This window comes from Pararge aegeria, chromosome 20, assembly GCF_905163445.1.
Source record: "Pararge aegeria chromosome 20, ilParAegt1.1, whole genome shotgun sequence".
Taxonomy (NCBI): Eukaryota; Metazoa; Arthropoda; class Insecta; order Lepidoptera; family Nymphalidae; genus Pararge; species Pararge aegeria.
Window position 1 is genome coordinate 6,982,432 of NC_053199.1, and position 19,818 is coordinate 7,002,249.

At 36.8% G+C, this 19,818-nt stretch overlaps 3 protein-coding genes across 6 annotated transcripts in view; 1 reads left to right on the forward strand and 2 right to left on the reverse strand.

Annotated features, from left to right (window-relative positions):
• Positions 1-1,366: 1,366 nt before the first annotated feature.
• Positions 1,367-19,341, forward strand: LOC120632838 (ADAM 17-like protease). Of its 2 annotated transcripts, none has more exons than XM_039902869.1 (18): positions 1,367-1,433; positions 5,124-5,390; positions 5,490-5,729; positions 6,216-6,337; positions 6,790-6,922; positions 7,501-7,784; positions 8,011-8,070; positions 9,498-9,632; positions 10,464-10,602; positions 13,686-13,921; positions 14,570-14,708; positions 15,404-15,473; positions 16,264-16,390; positions 16,719-16,830; positions 17,154-17,269; positions 17,905-18,060; positions 18,671-18,783; positions 19,078-19,341. In XM_039902869.1, exons 2-18 carry the CDS (start codon positions 5,153-5,155, stop codon positions 19,136-19,138), a joined length of 2,481 nt encoding a protein of 826 aa, XP_039758803.1. In that variant the 5' UTR covers positions 1,367-1,433; positions 5,124-5,152; the 3' UTR covers positions 19,139-19,341. The 2 variants fall into 2 exon arrangements, with proteins under 2 accessions (XP_039758803.1, XP_039758804.1); XM_039902870.1 differs by having other exon boundaries at positions 5,124-5,285.
• On the reverse strand, positions 1,933-4,240 carry LOC120632842 (polyubiquitin). Its single transcript, XM_039902880.1, has 2 exons — positions 3,994-4,240; positions 1,933-3,143 (listed from the first exon to the last, which is right to left on the reverse strand). The coding sequence occupies exon 2, from the start codon at positions 3,135-3,137 to the stop codon at positions 1,992-1,994; it is 1,146 nt and encodes a 381-aa protein (XP_039758814.1). The 5' UTR covers positions 3,138-3,143; positions 3,994-4,240; the 3' UTR covers positions 1,933-1,991.
• LOC120632836 (dynein heavy chain, cytoplasmic) overlaps positions 19,337-19,818 on the reverse strand; it is a 74,344-nt gene continuing 73,862 nt past the window's right edge. For 2 of the 3 annotated variants that reach the window (XM_039902866.1, XM_039902868.1), the window contains one exon: positions 19,337-19,790. In XM_039902866.1, the coding sequence (XP_039758800.1) occupies positions 19,622-19,790 (169 nt within the window). In that variant the 3' untranslated portion in view covers positions 19,337-19,621. The remainder of the gene's footprint in view (positions 19,791-19,818) is intronic. The other variant, XM_039902867.1, reaches the window with a different exon arrangement.

The following is a 19,818-nucleotide window of genomic DNA, read 5'->3' on the forward strand; positions in this document are numbered from 1 at the left end:
CGACCGGCCCAGGCATTCCACTGATCGCGAAGCAAGAATAAAGACTCTATTCTTCGTTGCTTCTTCTTCTGTTCATTGAAGACTGTTTATCGTGTATTTTATTTAATCTCGTTGCGCGGCGAGATTTCCCTTGGATGGATCACCCTTGGAAAGCTACCCCCAATAATGACGTATTTAAATAAAAAGTGAAGACCTCAATTACATGATATAACAGTATAATAATTATTAATAACATTATTTTTATTATTATTCTTTATTTGTACTTCATTAAAAGAATTATACAAGAAAAATAAACACAAAAATAGAAGCAGAATACAAAAGACATAACATTGTAAGTGATATCCATTTAACTCTATAACTGATTAGTATAATTGTAAATCGAAACTATTTTTTGTCCTTTAAGTTGATACATTTTAATATTTTGTAGCTTTTGATGAAGATTTTTTAAATTCATTGTACAATTGTATTAAAAATGGAAAGAAAATAATTTCGGTAAATTTACTGCAATGCCCCTGGCGCGGCGCGGCGGGTTGTCATGTACTTACCTAACCTCTAATGTATGTTCATGAAAGTAATGGATTAATAAACTGAACTAAGATACATACCTACATGAAGATTTTATAAATTTTAAATGATCATCATTTCCAAACTCATTAACTCAAATACGTGTAGTATTCGCGTGTTACCCGTTTACGGGTACGCATACAACGGGGACGATGGCACTACATCAATGAAAACACAATAATGGTATGTTACTGGAAGTAGAGGAAAAAGAGCTTCTTAATACTGCGCCTGAAAAAAACTATATGACAATTTATATATTGGCCACTTATAAATAGGCCAATATATAAATTGTCATATAGTTTTTTTCAGGCGCAGTATTAAGAAGCTCTTTTTCCTCTACTTCCAGTAACATACCATTATTGTGTTTTCCTTTACTTCTTTATTATGGAGAAGGTCCTATTTTAGATCCTTTGTGCTAACTCGCCGGTCGTAACAAATATGTGTTCCTCAGTTCTCTTGTTTTGGGGCAAAGGTTAACGACACATTAGGAAAGCGCGACAAAAATATCTGTTTTTTTATATTGAAGTATTTATAAAGTTTGTAAGAGCATGTTGCCTGAAATCCTACCTTCCTTCAAATCTTCTTCGTCAAAGGAATTCCTCTGGAACTAACAGCAGAATTCACGCTAGCGTCGCCTGTAGAACTTATATTAGTATCCGCACCAGGTAGGCAGTAAAAGTGACAGCTTTGCAAAATAATCTGCAGTGGACATGTCAAAATGCGAAGTAGATGGTACCCAAATTTTTATAAAACCCTGCACTTATAATAAAATTGTGTTTGTGAGTACTGTGAGTGTGAACATGCCAGGTTTGAGTTTGTTATCGTTCAGACAGATTTTTGTTTCGACGTGTAAGTTCGTTATCTCAAAGGTACGTGCAAAATAAGACATGTCGGCTTTAAATTAATGTACCGAACATTAATTTAAAGCCGTTGGACGGATTTAGGCTTAGTCAGACTGATTACACATATACGAGGACTTTTAACTAACCAACCTAGCAGCCAAGCTAACTTTTTAGTAGAGGTAAGAGTTATTTAAGTTAACCCATACCCCTAGGGCCCTACTAGGGTTTCTACACGGCAGTCTTGGCGATAAGGTGGTGACTATACAGGGCCGAAGCCTCTTATCAGACCAGGCTAGAGCAAAATAGGAAATTAAAACATCCCCAATTGCACCCCCGCCAGGGATTGAACCTGGGACCGCCTACTTATAAGACTACAGCGCTCACCCCTGCGCCATAGAGGTTGTCTTGCTTTGCAAGAATTGGATGATCATTTAAATTTACAAAAAACTAATACCTACATTATTTATAGTTATTAATCATAATGCTTCAACAGTTCCAATGCAGTTAAGACAAAAAGAAAGACAGATTGATTTAGTTTTAATTGTTTATTTGATATAGATCAAAATTTTTAAATTTTTATCATTCTTAAATTCCACCTCTCAATCTTAAAACAAGATGTAGTGTAGACTCCTTTTGAATATTATAATCGGACAGAGTACGACCATCTTCAAGCTGCTTACCAGCAAAGATGAGCCTCTGCTGGTCTGGAGGAATACCTTCTTTGTCTTGAATTTTGGCCTTAACATTTTCAATTGTGTCTGAGGCCTCAACTTCTAATGTGATAGTTTTGCCAGTCAAGGTCTTGACGAAAATTTGCATACCACCTCTCAAGCGCAGGACCAAGTGAAGAGTGGATTCCTTCTGAATGTTGTAGTCAGATAGCGTGCGCCCATCTTCTAGCTGCTTTCCAGCGAAGATAAGCCTCTGCTGGTCTGGAGGAATGCCTTCTTTGTCTTGAATTTTTGCCTTAACATTTTCAATTGTGTCAGAGGCCTCAACCTCTAATGTGATAGTTTTGCCAGTCAAGGTCTTGACGAAAATTTGCATACCACCTCTCAAACGCAGGACCAAGTGAAGAGTGGATTCCTTCTGTATGTTGTAGTCAGATAGCGTGCGCCCATCTTCTAGCTGCTTTCCAGCGAAGATAAGCCTCTGCTGGTCTGGAGGAATGCCTTCTTTGTCTTGAATTTTTGCCTTAACATTTTCAATTGTGTCAGAGGCCTCAACCTCTAAGGTGATAGTCTTGCCAGTCAAGGTCTTAACGAAAATTTGCATACCACCTCTCAAGCGCAGGACCAAGTGAAGAGTGGATTCCTTCTGAATGTTGTAGTCAGATAGCGTGCGCCCATCTTCTAGCTGCTTTCCAGCGAAGATAAGCCTCTGCTGGTCTGGAGGAATGCCTTCTTTGTCTTGAATTTTGGCCTTAACATTTTCAATTGTGTCAGAGGCCTCAACCTCTAATGTGATAGTTTTGCCAGTCAAGGTCTTGACGAAAATTTGCATACCACCTCTCAAACGCAGGACCAAGTGAAGAGTGGATTCCTTCTGTATGTTGTAGTCAGATAGCGTGCGCCCATCTTCTAGCTGCTTTCCAGCGAAGATAAGCCTCTGCTGGTCTGGAGGAATGCCTTCTTTGTCTTGAATTTTGGCCTTAACATTTTCAATTGTGTCAGAGGCCTCAACCTCTAAAGTTATAGTTTTTCCCGTTAGAGTCTTCACAAAAATTTGCATGATGATCTGAAATAGAAGAATAATTCATATCTCAATATTCAGCATGTATAATATATGGACAGTATTTCGGGATAAGGAATAATACTGTAACTTGGGCATAGTAGGAGATCCTGGTTCTCAGGCCATATTAGACAGCTTTAATACTTTAAGTTCACCTTTATTGGATTTAATGAAGAATTTAAAAAAACCAGTAGGAACTCTAGTTATCTCTATGCCATCTCTATGACTGCAATTTCACCTGATGGTAGTTAGCATGATGCAGTTTAAGGTGGTATCGGGCAAAGCAACGATATATCGATTGGCCGAGCGTCTTTGTCGGTCAGATGGTAACTAGCCAATGCCTCGTTTCCCGAATACCGAAATATAAAATTCCCAATGTCAATATTTGCCGGGGATCGAACCCGGGACTTCCCACTCATAAGACCACAGCGCTCAACACAGCGTCAGGAGGAGTATATATGGATTAATTAACATGTGATTTTAACGTTGCCTAATATAAAGAGGTTGCTGGTTAAAAATCTTAATTATCCTGATAGCTTCCCAATGTGATTATCGGAAAAATAAATAATTATAAAAAGGGCAAAAAAAAACAAACTCCAAAGTAAAACGTAGAAGCAAAACTCCTGACAAAATGGCGACCTTAACGGCCGTAGATGACGATCGATGACCTCAATACATTATGTATTTTATTTTTAAACTGCGCAGTGCCCTCAGTTATCCATATTAGATAAAATTCCTTATTCCTAAAATGTTCCATCCTTAATGATTTAATCCTCTATCAACATGGTAGATCAAATGATATCGGATTTACTTAAATTCACAACTTAATTTTACGTCAGGTCTTTAAAATACTCACGGTTTTCTGAAAAGCTGAAATTCTGAACACACCACACTTTCTTCAACAAATGACTGAATAATCTATTCAAATTCCAAATTAAAGTAATAATCACAAACGACTAAAAGTTCTCAGACATTGGTTACGACTCTTCTATACGAATACTCGGTTATAATTCCGCACGAATTCGCCGTTCGATTCCTTTTATAGACGAGGCTATTTGTGCAGCGCAATCGTGGTAAAAATCAATAAACACTACGATTGCAGAATCCGACATACTGCGAAAGTTACCGAATTGTACCTTTGTCTCTTTTTATTTGCGTGAAACAGCTATATAACGCCACATTCTCGAATAAGGGCGAACAGCGTAGCATTGTTTTTTTTGTGACGTCAGGCATGAGTCAGGCGGGGCAGGCTGATTCAAAATATTGTTTTGATTTCATCATTTCCACTTCCAGCCTTCCAGCGATCTTAATGGTAATAGTTCGTTGTTTACTTGTTTCTAATTGTTACCCAATCATTTCCGAATTTAAAATGAAATCTTCACCTAATTTATATCTACTAGTTAATTTTACAATTATTACATTTTTACTTTTTACTATGGATTTTTACCTACATACAATGACATAAAGTAAAATTACTAAACCAGACAATGCAAAATATATGCTAAACATATAATGAGGATACAAACAAGACATGATGCAAAAAGAGGGGTTTTATAATAATAATAATAAAATTCTTATTCCAATTATTATTTTTAATACAGCTAGTAGGACAGTAAGAACAGCTAATAGACCTGATATAATGCTAGTCGATCGATCAGTGCTATTCCACATGAAATCTGGTGAAAGCTGAAAAGAAAAAAGTATTTAAATACTTTGAACTTAATCACGAGATTACTGCCAGGTGGAAAGTTGAGTCAACCGTTATTGTTCCGATAGTAACTTCAGTCAATGGTCTTCTCGCGAAAAGCTTTGATCAAAAGCTTAAGAAGCTCTCTTGGGCATTCAAAAGCCCCGCAAGCGGAGAAGAGGATATATTTTATTTTATAACTTTTTAATAGAGCTGGTTTTATGCTTATAATTTAAAAATAAAATAAGTAAAAATAAACAATTATTAATCATTGGCAGCATGTTATTATTTATTTACAGGTCTGTGGTATGGTACAGATAATAAACTAATGACAGATCTGTATTCTATGCACAATCACAATCCAATCGCGAATATCAAATGTATTCTGAATAAAAATAAAATAAAATACACTGAAAAGTGCAATTTAAATTTTAATATTCCAATCTTCGACTTTGGTATATGTATGTACAAATTTTTAAATATCATTGCAGTATCGATAAAAATAGTAATGAAAAGACACTTTTTAGCTGCAATTACTGTTTTAGTCCTATTGTATTTTGGTGACTGTAAGTATTTTGTCCTTATACGGATGTTAAATTGGGTGAACTTGAATTTTTTTTTATACCTAAATACGGAATTCTTCCACTTACTACATTTTTTTATAGGCTCCATACATCAGAATTTAAAATATTATGAGACGTTACATGCATCGAAGTTTACCCATCACATAGTGAAGCGAGGTGCTAAACTCTCCAAGCATCCCTTTAACACAATAAAAGAACTACATTTCCAGACTCATGGAAAGAGTTTCAGGCTTATACTTCACCCGCACAATTCAGTACTGCATTCCAACTTCAAAGCTTATTCTGTGGATGGTGATGGGAACAAAACTGTAGTACATATTGGTAAGCTAATCTCTTCATAATAGACTATGTAAGAAAGCTTAGATCAAGCTTCTGCCAATCAAACCGGATGAGCTTTACTAAACTGACATCTACAGCATAAACAAACCATCAGGTGGCCCACTAAGGCCCATCATAAGGGTTAAACCTTGAATACAATTTTCAAAACAATTTGAATCATCTTTTAGTGGATAAAATAAGGACATTGCTCTTTTGATATTCTTTGAATTTGTGTTTGAAAACTACCTAAATACAAGAGATGTATTAAGATCCTCACCCTCCTCTGTGCTCTGGACTCTCATGGTCTGGGAACCTTCATTTACCGGGGACCCCCTGACATTGATCCAATGAATCATTGCTACCCTGTCTTTACACCACTTAGTGATACACCAGCAGTTAATTTATTGCTTACAGTGGAGGATATAATATGTTTTGTCTGATATAAAATGTTTTATAAAAATTTTAAGACTAATAAAAAATGATTTTTAGATTATGATCATTATTACACTGGCCGAGTGTTTGGTGAGTCTCTGTCTGATGTGAAGCTTCATATTGAAGATGGTGTCATCACTGGCATAATTCACACTCCTGATGAAACTTTTCACATTGAGGTTAGGTATTTACAAGTTTGTTTAGTAAAAATTATTTTATTATTAGTACATACTTCATGCCAGATATTTTGGGATCACTTGTTTTTTACTCAATCAAATACTAAATTACAAGTATTTCTAATTACAGGTTTTATTTCCATTTATAATAAGTGTTTAAAAAAACACAGAGTCTATGTAAATCAATCATAAGGTCTAGCTTAGGTCTGGTCTTCCTTGAAAATGCCTATTTACTTTTAAGGCATTACTTTTGTTATAAGAGCATACTTACTAAGTTAATATGATAGTATTACTTTGAGTTTTCTTTTTTAATTGACGGATCAAATATACAACATCAATTTATTAAATTACAGTCATCATGAAAACACTTACCACATCCTGGTGATAAAACTTACAATGAGTTTTCTTTTTAAATGAACCAAACAAATATGCAACATAATTTTATTAAATTACAGCCATCATGGAGACACTTACCACATCTTGGTGATAAAACTATGATAACCTATCGCTCTTCAGATATAAAGCTAAGCTGGTCTGGTACAGAGAACTACAATCCTCGGGTGTGTGGCTATGTTAAGGAAGGAGAGGGTAAAAATATATAATTTGATGTATTTACTACCTGTGGGCCACAACTGCTTTTTTAATATTTTGGGATGGTAGATGATAATAAAATAATTATAAAAAAGTTTTGGGCCACCTGCAAAACTATTTTTTCCATTTTTAAATAGTGAAAATAAAGATTATGACTGTTTCTAAGACCTACTGAGTATGCAAATCAATTTTCGTAAGAAAAGGTTAAGCTATTTGGAGGAGTGTGTCCCGGAACACAATGACAGGAGAATTTTATATATTTGATGTGTACACTGATAATAATATAGTTATTTATAACAATTTGTAAAAGAACCCTAAAATAAATGTAAGTTATGATTAACTTAAATTTAGTAACTATAAAGCCATGTGAACATATTAAAAAAAACTCATCACGAAAATTAAAATTAACATGTAATCACAGACATTTAACTAATTTATAGTATTGGAGAAATATGATGTTATTACTTTTCAACTCTGCTCATCTTCAACCTTTCTGTGTGTGAACTGTGACTGCAGAATTTTGAAACATTTGTTGTGGAGCAATGCACAATTCTTAATGTTCTGTTTTTCTATAGAGTTAAAAGAAGATGGCGAAGATGATTACAATGATTCTTTAGAATCAAGGCACAAACAGTCTGAGAAGAATAAATATTTAGGCCAGCTACAAGAAAACGGACATAATATTGAAAAATTAGATATCCGAACTGATAAAGAGTTAAAACAAGGAAAAAGAGTTAAAAGACAGAGTGACTATGAGTATACGCCCACAAAGACACGTTGCCCACTGCTACTTGTGGCTGATTATAGATTTTTTCAAGAAATGGGTGCAAGTAATACTAAAAGCACAATCAGTTATTTGGTATGTTAATACTTCAAGGATATTTTATCATTTTTATTATTATTAAACTCTTTATTTGTATACCACAACATTAACATATACAAAATATAATAAAAACCAAAACATATAGAAAGAAGTAGAATACAAAAGGCGGCCTTATCGCTTAATAGCGAGGCAGGCAACATTTTTATTTACTGAGGAATATTTTCTGTAGCGAATATGTTTGAAAATTAGATCATTGTTTCAGATCAGCCTAATTGATAGAGTTCATAAAATTTACAACGACACAGTATGGCAAGATCGTCAAGTAAGCATTCATTCAATTATTATTTATTTATTTACAGCCATAAATCGGATTTAGGTGATGCCTAGAGAAAAAAATATTTCACCAACTCTTGGGTGATGAACCAACGATGTAAGGCCATCTAAAGGCCATCTTGCGTCGGTGCGTAATGTTTAAGGAACTCATAAACTGACACTTGGCAGATAAAAAACGTTTAATTCAGTTAAAAAAAATATGATAATATAAAGACAAAATACCACACCTTGTGTCGTAGACAAGTTAGGTTATATGAACTGCCTAGTGAAAATTGATTGGTGAAATGTAAATGCCCTGAAATCTTCTTTGATTAGTAAATTTGAAAAGTATTAGTTATTTACTTAAGCATTGCCTTGTTCGTTGTTAGTGAAAACGGGCATTAGTATTTTAACAACAAAGCCTAACTAAGCCATCCAGATGTTGTTATTCACATCTGGAATGCTTAGAATTTACTTAAGCATTGCCTTGTTCGTTGTTAGTGAAAACGGGCATTAGTATTTTAACAACAAAGCCTAACTAAGCCATCCAGATGTTGTTATTCACATCTGGAATGCTTAGAATCTGCTTTTTATTAAATAATTTTTAAGACTCATCAACCCTTCTGTCAAGCTAACGGTGCAGAACAAGAAAGTCATTGTGTAACACATGCAATTAAAGGCTTAATCAATCAAGCGCGGTGTGCGCTGCGGGCTTATAATTAGGAGGTCTCGATTCCCGAAAGGGATGATTTGGGATTATGTTGTATTTGAATTTTCTCTGGTCTGGTCTGGTCTGGTCAAGCCTACCACCCTACCGACAAAGAGATACCGTAAAGCTATTTAGCGAGCGTTCGATGCCGCGTAAATCTGCCATACCTCTGACCGGTTAGCCCGCTACCATCTTAGACTACATCGTCATATACCACTTTTTTTATTTATTATTTATTGAGGGTACGCCTGCCATTGCCAGACGGGTGATCAGTCCTCTGTAAGGAATGTTCCACCCTATTCCCCAAAGACATATACCACTTACTCACGTAGTTCATTGGCTAGTTTATAGTGGAATAATTTCTGCTCTACAAATAATCAAATTGCTAAAAAAAACGGTCTCCTGCGATTCGGAGTCACGCACAATGGGTTCCGTACTATTTATACGTATCTATTAAAACGACAAAAAAACATGTCAGTTTTATAGGAGCCCCCTTATATAATTATACTTATTTTTAGTACTTGTTTACAATAGAAAGACATCAATCTGTGGAAATTTCAACCGTCTATCTATAACGATTCATGAAATGCAGCCTGGTGACAGAAGGACAGACAGACAGACGGACGGCCAGCGTGTTGTAGCCATAGTAATAGGGTCCCGTTTTACTCATTGGCTAAGAAATCCATATATCATCGTATATTATATAATATAAAATAATCAATTGACAGGACGCGGATGGGTTCAAGGGCATGGGTTTCGTAATCAAGAAGATATTGGTCCACTCGGAACCCACTCGCGTGCGCGGCGGTGAGGCGCACTACAATATGGTGCGCGAGAAGTGGGACGTTCGCAACCTGCTCGAGGTGAGTTCTGCTCGGTTACAAAATTAACAAAAGAATAAATCACTCATTATCCACAGCCTTCCACTGATGTAGGTTTGCCAGATCGCCAAACATAATAGCCGGACAGATCAGTGCTGCAGTTTGTGTCTCAGTATTACGTAGGTACGAAAAAAAAATGTTAGTAACACAAGGCTTTTTTAAAAATTACCTCGTATGCGTAATGCAAAAAGCCTAACTAAAGCCAGACACCGTTTATTTTGGTCGGGCATGCATTAAAAAGTCTAACTACGTCCAGCTTTATCCGGACACCTGGAGCTGATGGCATAATATATCTGGTGGGAGGCTTCGACAATGGCTAGTTAAATAAATAAATATACTACGACAATACACACATCACCATCTAGCCCCAAAGTAAGCGTGGCTTGTGTTATGTGTACTAAGATAGCTGATGAATATTTTTTTATGAAAATAATACACATAAATATTTATAATAAACACCCAGACACTGAAAAACATTCATGTTCAGCCACCTCAGAAAGCAGGGTCGCTGCCAACTGCGCCACTCGGCCGTCAGTTACCACCCTACGGATAAAGACGCTCCACCAAGCTAATTAGCGTTCCGGTACGATGCCGCGTGGAAACCGATTATGTTATGGGTTTAATATAACCCCATACCCCTGGCAAGTTAGCCCGCTACCATCTTATACTGCTGCATCACTAACCGCCAAAATTGAGATTCAAAAACTAACTTGTAGTGGAATAAAAAAAAAGGCTGATGTTGCATTACGATGTGTTACGATTTTCACTAAAAAATATTTGTTACAAAAGCTAATCGGATTAACTTTTATACAGGTATTTAGCCGCGAGTATTCGCACAAAGACTTCTGCCTGGCGCACTTGTTTACGGACCTCAAGTTTGAGGGTGGTATCCTCGGCTTAGCATACGTTGGCTCCCCGAGACGGAACTCCGTTGGCGGAATTTGCACTCCAGGTACAGGATTGCTTTCCAACTTCCGCGGCGCTTACTATTTATGATGGCATTGGCGCTAATTCAGTTAAAACACATTCTTAAACGAAACTGACTGTAATCAACAAGCCTTATGATATTCATTTATTGAAACTTCTGAAATCAAGCTTTTACGTGTATTGAAAAGATTATCGCAACAAACCTAACGAGTCCCAAACTTGGTCGTTCTACAATATGTCACTAGAGTTTTAGGCTGAGCTTTACTGTATAGTGTACAGTCCCTTACAAAATCTAAAACAAAAAGTGTCCAATTACTTTATTTTTTAGTGACATTTATGTTTTAAACAACATAGAATATAACTTATAAGAATATTCAGTAACTTTTCTTGCTCTATCGGACATTAAGCTCACACGAACATCGGTTTTCTCATCAGCAATCTGACTTCGAAGATTAAGAACACATTAGGAAGTTTTAGTGCTTATTTTTTTACAGCATGTGACTTTTGACTCATGTGTTTTGAAAAGTGTTATTCGTAACGAACCAATATGGCCAAACTCCATTTACCTATCATAATATGTCCTCAGGGTCAGTTTAAAATGACTTCTGTAGTTGCTTCGTTAAAGTTTGACAGAATTGTGTCAGACACACACTTGCACGTCCACAGTAATAAGTCCATAAAATTTTGGCCGCCCTGAATAACGCGCAAGCTTACTTTAGTGCGGCCAAAAGGTTTGCAGACTACCCTTTTCTAACGCCGCTTTGAACTTCTGAAAAGTTTACTTCAGTTTGGCCAAAACGTTTGGAGACTGCTGTTACTTTGTCTCGTTTTTACTTTTTTTAAACTTTGTCTTAATGCCGACATTTATTTATCTCGGTCATCAGTTTAGATCTAGCGTCATTCAAGCGTGTAATTTTTATCAACAACATCTGTAGAAATTCAGTTCGATATGTAACTTGGAAATTGCTGAATAATCAAAAATGGATAGTGTCTTTTGTTTCGCAACCAAACTTGTTAATTTGATTAAGGTAAATTATGTTAAAGCCTCGTGTGAAACTGAGTTAGCCCTGATACTGTCTGTAAGGTATTTAATGTAAATGTTTATAATATAAAGTAGCGCATTTTCTACACCAAACTCCAAATTGGTCCACCGGCTGATATATTTTTAATTACATAGTCGAAAGAGTTGCGTTTTATTTCACACATAGTTTTTGTATAGATATGCTGCATGTTCCCAACGCCTTTTGATTCTAGCTTTATCAACGGATTTTAATTTTATTTATCACAAAATGTTTTAGTTTTATTTCGTTGTTTTCAGCTGTTTCGGTGCAAAATGTGAGTGTTTATTTTATGTTGTTTTCGTTCGCTTTGCACGTTACATTCACCATAGTCACTTCATCGTCAGTATTTTTTTTATTACAGCTCCATTGCATGAACTGAATAAGCTTATATATAGAAATTCTGAAGTAAAAAGGAATATGTAATTTGTCATTCTACTACATTTGTAAATGTTAAATCATCATATTATATTATATTTTGAATTGTGTTTGCTGGTCACATATTATTCTCATTAATATTATCTGGATATCTGGGTAACTTCTTTTCATTAGTCTTTGTTATATGGACATTAACAAGTAATCAATTTCTAAATCAAAACTTTTATTTTATGCTGTTTGCTACATTATATATACTACTTACCATTTTTCTATTATTTCAAATTACCACGTTTTTTATGGTCTAGCAATATTATAAAGCAATAATGCAATAGTATTAAGTGTTATAACTTTTCTTAGAAAGTACAATATTTTCATATGGCCTAATCACGTCTTGTGGTGTCGGGTAAGGTCTAAGTTTAAACTGAAGCAAGTTTAAAAGTGGCTGCGACGATACATTTTTAGAATTTCAATAGTAGTATGAGGTGACTTTTGCATATATATATACGTGCGACCGTTTCCTAGAGCCAACTCTAGCCAAACAAAGGAAGAACTAGTGCAATTAATACATATGTTTGGTCATACATTTCAATGAGTTTGGTCCAAATCAAGTATTAATCACTCATTTTAATATCATCAATAAAGCTGGGACGCAGAATTGAACAAACAAGTTGAGTTGCCGTTGCGATATCATGTGTTATTTCTTAACATGATACATTGTTACATCTTAATATGCGTTTTCTAAACGCAGAGTGATAACGTATCTCCCGACAGTCTTGCGACAGGCGTTAATCTTGCAATCACTGCTATAAACGTCACTTTTGTTTATTTATTGCATGGAAAAGTGACGTTTGACAGCAGTGATTACAAGATCTGCGCCTGTCGGCAAGCCTTTCGCGAGATACGTTATCAGAAAGAGTTTTGTTAACATTTGAACATAATTTTGGGTATTACATGCACCTGTTCAATCAATGCATTAATAGCGTATAACTCTAAACTCATGTTAAGAAATAACATAATGTAGTCTCTTTTCATGATAAATGAAAATAACCTTAAATTCAGAAAGTGTTTTGTTAACATTTTAACATAATTTTGGGTATTATATGCACCTGTCCAGTCAATGCATTAATAGCGTATAACTCTAAACGCATGTTAAGAAATAACATAATATAGTCTCTTTTCATGATAAATGAAAACAACCCTAAATTCAGAAAGTGTTTTGTTAACATTTTAACATAATTTTGTGTATTACATGCACCTGTTTAATCAATGCATTAATAGCGTATAACAAGTCAACTCTGGACTAAAGACCTCTCCCAACGTGAGGGTTAGGTCATAATCACCACGCTGGGCTGACGGGTTGGTTATCGCAGTACATGTTAGTACGAGTAGTAGCACAGTGGATGCTGCTATGCTTCTCTGTTTATTTATTTATTTAGCAACGCACCCCGTGAAGACATTACAGTTGACCAATTCGTCTCCCCGGGGCTATTAAAAGAATTTATGAACGAGTAATAATTACAATAAATTAAATTAAATTAAAACATAAAAATGTATATTCTCTTAGTCGCCTCATACTACACCCGATGGAAGATGAGGGGCTGTGACAACTGTATTCTGAACACTTTAATATGCAGAACTGATATTGATTGATTTTGTTTAATGTGACGCGCAGAGTACTTTAAGAACGGATACACTCTGTACTTGAACTCGGGACTGTCGTCGTCGAGGAACCACTACGGTCAGCGCGTCATCACACGCGAGGCCGACCTCGTCACGGCGCACGAGTTCGGGCACAACTGGGGCTCGGAACACGACCCTGACGTCGCCGAGTGCTCGCCCGCCGCCAGCCACGGCGGCTCCTACCTCATGTACACCTACAGCGTCAGCGGGTATGACGTCAACAACAAGGCGAGTTATTATTTTTACTTTTTTCATTACAACATTTTTCATCTCTTCTTGTTCTTGTCTTTATCCCTATTATACTTAGGGTCAGGCGTAAGTCTTTCGTTTTGTAATTAAAAGAATGACACATGATGTATTTAAAGGTTACGTGCTAAATGCTAATGTTCCTTTTCACTAAACCTAGGAAACGCTTAAATGGTATGCCTACTGATTTGACAGTGAAAAAACTTTTGACCAACTCTTAGATGATGACTAACGAAGTCATCATCCAAGAGAAGAACGCCATATGAAGTTACGACACCGAGTCGGTATTTTTTAGTAACCATAAATCCACATGTAAAATGGAAAATATGATAATACAAAAACAAAATACCTTGTGTGAATGATAGACAAGTTAGATTACATGAGCTCCCAAGTCAAAAATCGATTGGTAAAATATAAATTTATGCCTAGGAATCTTCTTTGATTAGGCGTTACCACATACATTTTATACAAAGTAAACACATATACCTCACTTAGAATAGAAAATAGAGCGTGCAAAGGCGGTCTGCTCACTAAAGCGATGTCTTCCAGACAACCTTTGACGTTAGGAAAAACGAAGGAACGGCCTCTGCCTTGTTCGTCGTTAGTGAAACCGCGTGTGTTTTATTGCAGCGTTTTTCGCCGTGCAGTTTGCGCTCGATCCGCAAGGTGCTGCAGGCTAAGTCAGGCCGATGCTTCTCCGAGCCCGAAGAGAGCTTCTGCGGCAACCTGCGTGTTGAGGGAGGCGAGGAGTGCGACGCAGGGTTATTGGGTACTAAGTTTTATAAAACGAAAGCGGTGATAGTCGTTATGACTTAAGCTTCTCTTTCGCGGAGCGTCTTTATTAACGTAGGCCTATTACGGGGACTTAAGAAGCGTTTATATATGTATTATATGTCTCCATTATTGCGAGCTGATGATGGTAACCACACAACTTAACACTAAAGCTAGGAGGGTTCCAAACGCATCACCATCACGCAGTCAATAAATTTATTAGCTATGAAGTTAGAGCAATTCGTACCCAAACTTTTTTATCGTTTAGATAATACTTAATATTATAAATTCAGTGGCGGTACTACCATACAAGCCGAAAAGCCCGGCTTGCGTTACAATAAATCTCCTAAAATAATTCATACTTGATAGCAATGAGTAAATAAAAACTATGTATTTAAAACAGATCCTCGGCAATGTACCCTCTACGCACGTTTCGCTACGAAACCGGAGCATCCTCAGGAGTTGTTGACTTTACAATGAATAATTGTTAACAATTCTGTTTGGTGTGGAGTATACGGATTGACGAAATTATAAATTACACCATACAGATTCTCCTGCTGTTCGCGGAGTATAGCAAATTAACCTTTATTTTCATAATATATTATGGATTTCCGCAAAGTAACGCCTATCCAATACTTAGAATGTTCTACAAAACTTACATCATTTGAAACTAATATATGTTTATGTTCTCAGGTACTGAGGATAACGATATGTGCTGCGATAAAAATTGTAAGCTACGGAAAAACCAAGGCGCTGTCTGCAGGTATATTATTTGTCTATAATGTAAGTAGTTTGTTTAACTTCACAACTGTAGAGGTGGTTATCGTTATAGGCACGTATTTGAATAAATATCTTGTAAGTGTTCCATGAAGAGAGTAAGTCCAGAACTAAATACGTTTATTAGTCTCAAAAAGCATACACAGGCACACAATATACAAGTTAAACAGAGGGTAATAAATAATAAACTATAGTAAAGAAACAGAAGGAGATTAGCGTGCCCGTTAACAAGCAAACAATAGCGGAAATTTTGATGGCAGAATGGTAGTAGCAAGCGATACAGGTGTTGCGTGACGTATCGCGAAAATACTTAAAGTCATATTTTGTACAAAGTGCGCGCGAGCGTCAGACCGCAAGCCGTGCGCGTGCGTGCGTATAAGACAAAAGATTTAGCGGTGCCGCGCGTTTTTCTGTTGCACAATTTGTATGCCGTGAAATATGGATAAGATAAAAAATAAAGATGTATATTTAATATACTAATACATAAATATGATATAAATATAAATGCTGTGTGTGTTAATGTTTGTGTTTTCGTCTTGCTCGCACTATTAGATTAATATTTAATTTCTGTAGAATCTGGCTTCAAAAGTTTCTTGAGTCACTACAAACACAAGTATAAGTGCTTATATAGGGCTTCTTCTTGGCAAGCAACACCAGGTGCTTTGACCATCTCATGACCCGCAGCGATTCAGCCGGTTATAAGTAACAAACAAACCACTTTCGCATTTGAAATATTAATAGGGATAGAGAATAAAAGACACTTGTGTGTGGTGCAGTGACAAGAACTCGCCTTGCTGTGCGGGCTGCGTGTTCGCGGCGCCGGGCGTGGTGTGTCGCGAGGCAGCGCACTCCGCGTGCGAGGGCGAGGCAACGTGCAACGGCGCCTCGGCCGACTGCCCCAAGGTACACCTGCACTCAGGCTATGAAATAATCCCGAACTCCTTTATTATGCCGCCCAATGTGCTTTTTGTGTGTGATAATGAATTAAAAATATCATATTTCTTACCAACTTAAATTTAACTACAAAATAATGTGGTGTTTGGTGTGGAGTATAAGCATTGAAGAAATTATAAATTACACCGCACAGATTCTCTTGCTTTTCGCTGACTATAGCCAATTAAGCTTAATTTTCATAATGCTTCAGTATTAGTTTTGTACACATTGTATTGTATGTTTCTTATTCTGTGATTCTTCCTGCGCTCGAACTTTATGGCCGTGATATTGTGCGCAGGCGCCGGCCATCGCAGACGAGCACGAGTGCGCAGAGCGCGGGCGCTGTCGGAACGGCTCGTGCGTGCCGTACTGCGAGACGCAGGGCCTACACAGCTGCATGTGCGATATAGGTATTGAAGCCGCATATAGATTGTCAAGATGGCTGCTCGACATCGGAATTAACATTAAACTATTTATTGTTGACACCACATTGTATAAAATATCCCGCGGAAACTGTATGTTTTCCCGGGATTAAAATTCCAATGTCAAAGATACCATGCCTATTTCTGACGCCAAACAGCATTGCTGTGTTCCGGTCTATATTCCGGTCCGGTCCGGGGTTGCCGGTGTAATTACTGCCAAATAACGGTTAATGACAAAGCTAAAACTTTAAATGTTGCTTGTTTTTTATTTGCCTAAGACAGGTCCTAATGCGGAAATGTATTTTTTTAAGTTGCGGATGCCTGCAAACGTTGCTGCCGGAAAAGTTTGAACAAAACATGCTTCCCTGTTGCACATAACGACATCTTGCCTGACGGGACGCCTTGTATTCAAGGCTTTTGCAATAAGGTGAGTCATATGAATATTTAAAACGTGGTAACGGTTCCGACAAGCTATTTACCCTTTTACACCAACTGGCCGGTATTTATTAACAGGAAAATGCAAACGGCAAGCGACAGTCTAGGCAAACCTCTCGTTTAGAATATAAAGCTTTAAAAGATCCGCCCAAGTTTGCCAAAATAGAAACTGTCTTAGACTTTTAGACGCAGTAGATACAATTAGAAACCTGTAATTGGTGCGGCTTTTCGCATATGTAGAACTAACTTCGACGAAAGCCACAGACTATTATTTTACTGTGAACTAATTTTTACAAGTGGTCTTTATTTTTTATAATAGCTGTGCTCCATTATTTTCTCGCGATAAAGTATAAAAAGTAAAAATACATTGATGCCGTTTCTGTTGTACACGAATCTCAAAACTAAACTAAATTGACAGATTTTTAAAGTACTGCCACCCACAGGTAACATATTTCAGTATGTTACCTGTGGGAAAGTTTTAAGATATTTTTTCTAAGCTAATTTCAATTAGTTACGAGGGTAGTACCCAACAGAATTGGTACCATTGCCTTAAAACTATGTGCCAATATTTTTTTATGACATAAATGCGGAAAAAATTTAACCCTCATTACTTTTCTTTGCGTCTAGGGAGTTTGTGAGAAAACAATACAAGACGTAGTCGAGCGGTTCTGGGATATAATCGAGGACATCAATATAAACAACGTGCTGGGTTTTCTGCGCGACAATATCGTTGGCGTTGTCGTGCTTTCAACCGCCTTCATCTGGATACCTGCCAGTTGCGTGGTGAGTAGTGTATGACTTTTTGAGCAGTGCTGAGCTTGAAGTTTCGGGGGCGAGCATAATCATGAAAAACGTTGATAGCCTTTAGGACTTTGGCCTTCCTTCCTGGGGGACTCAATTTTAGGAGTAAGAGTGCGTTTTAACAATTACACATTATTTGCTTCAACGGCGAAGGAAAACAAACATGCATGCCCGAGAGTTCTCCATAATATTTACAAACGTTTGCGTAGTCTATCAATTCGCACATGGCCATGTTTTGGGACTACGGCCAGTTAAACCTGAGAGGACTCCCGTGTCCTGGAGTGGGATAAAATGATTCTTGATGAATTAAAATTTATCTTAAAATATATAAAATTTATGAGCCCTAGTATCAGACTTATTTGCAAAGATACTCTAAACAACTTATAAATTCTTTGGTTTGTTGTACCTATGTTCGGCTGTACCGATGATAAATAAAATACTGATATATAATCCCGCAAAATAAGTAGTTTCTACAGCATATAATCTAGTATTTACAAATCTATTTGCAAATGTAGTTCCTTCCTTACTTCCTAAGCTGATGCATATATATACCTGAGTTATATTAATTAAAAAATATTTAATTAATTTTTAGATAAGTTATGTGGATCGGCGGCGACAGCGTCAGCACCACAAGTATATGGAGTGGGAGCGACAACGTGACACCTTCGTGCACCCCTCGTCGCCGCGCAAGATTATACACACTCGGTATGTACATTTATTGTAGCAATTTTACAAAGCCTTTACAAAGCCTTTTGTGACGGAACTCGTCCGGGGAAGTACCGCTATGCTTATTTCTGCAGACAAGCAGCATTGGTTCGGTCTGAAGTGCGTGGTTGCCGGTATAATAACAGGCACATTATGAATAACACCTATGCCTTTGTAGGACGTTTTACTTCGTGACCTTAAGAAGTGTCGCTCTTTTTAAAGGCGATAGTTTTTCCAATAAAAGTTGGACCATCTTTTTTTGACACAATTATTTAATGTGATTTGTTGTTTCAGATTACCAAAACTAAAGCCTCCTGGGATGAAAACGGTCATTCAAGGAACTAGTCAAATATAGTTTTCAATCAGTATTGAGTATTTTTACTTTAAAATAATTGTCGAATATTAAGTTTAATCATATAAAAATAGGGCCCAGGATTAATATTTTCTCATAATTCGGACACTAGAATAACGTTCGCAACATTGTCGCATTGAGGTATAGTACAAATCTACTGCCGATTAAAAAAAAATAGATTTCTATTCAATAAAACTATAATAATATTCATATTGTTTTATTTTGCGTTTAAATTAAATAATAAATTATATATGCTTAGTCATATAACAGTGACGAATTTAATACCATTTTATTTGACGTGCGTAATAAAATTCAGCTAAGCACAAGGATTCGAACTGAGGGTTCTTTAAAGTTTAGTTCTAGAGTTAAGTGGAGAACGACGGGGGTTGAGAGGAGTGCAGTAACAACTAAATCACTGGGGAGCGCAGTGCACAGGACCATGTGGGCCTAGAGTGCGTTAATAGCTTCAAAAAAGCACTAGGGAGCTTAGTTGAGCGCAGTGGAGGTGAGTAGAGCTACGCCGCGCTCGTAGAAGGCGTGCGGTTCCTGCCCAGCCGCGATGGGAAGTCGCACAGTGAACAGTAGTTCGGAACGAGCGCTGTTGAGATACACGGGCAGTGTCAGCGTCTGACCCGCACTCGCCGGTTCCGCACCCCTGTAAATATTTATTTAAGTCTTATTTG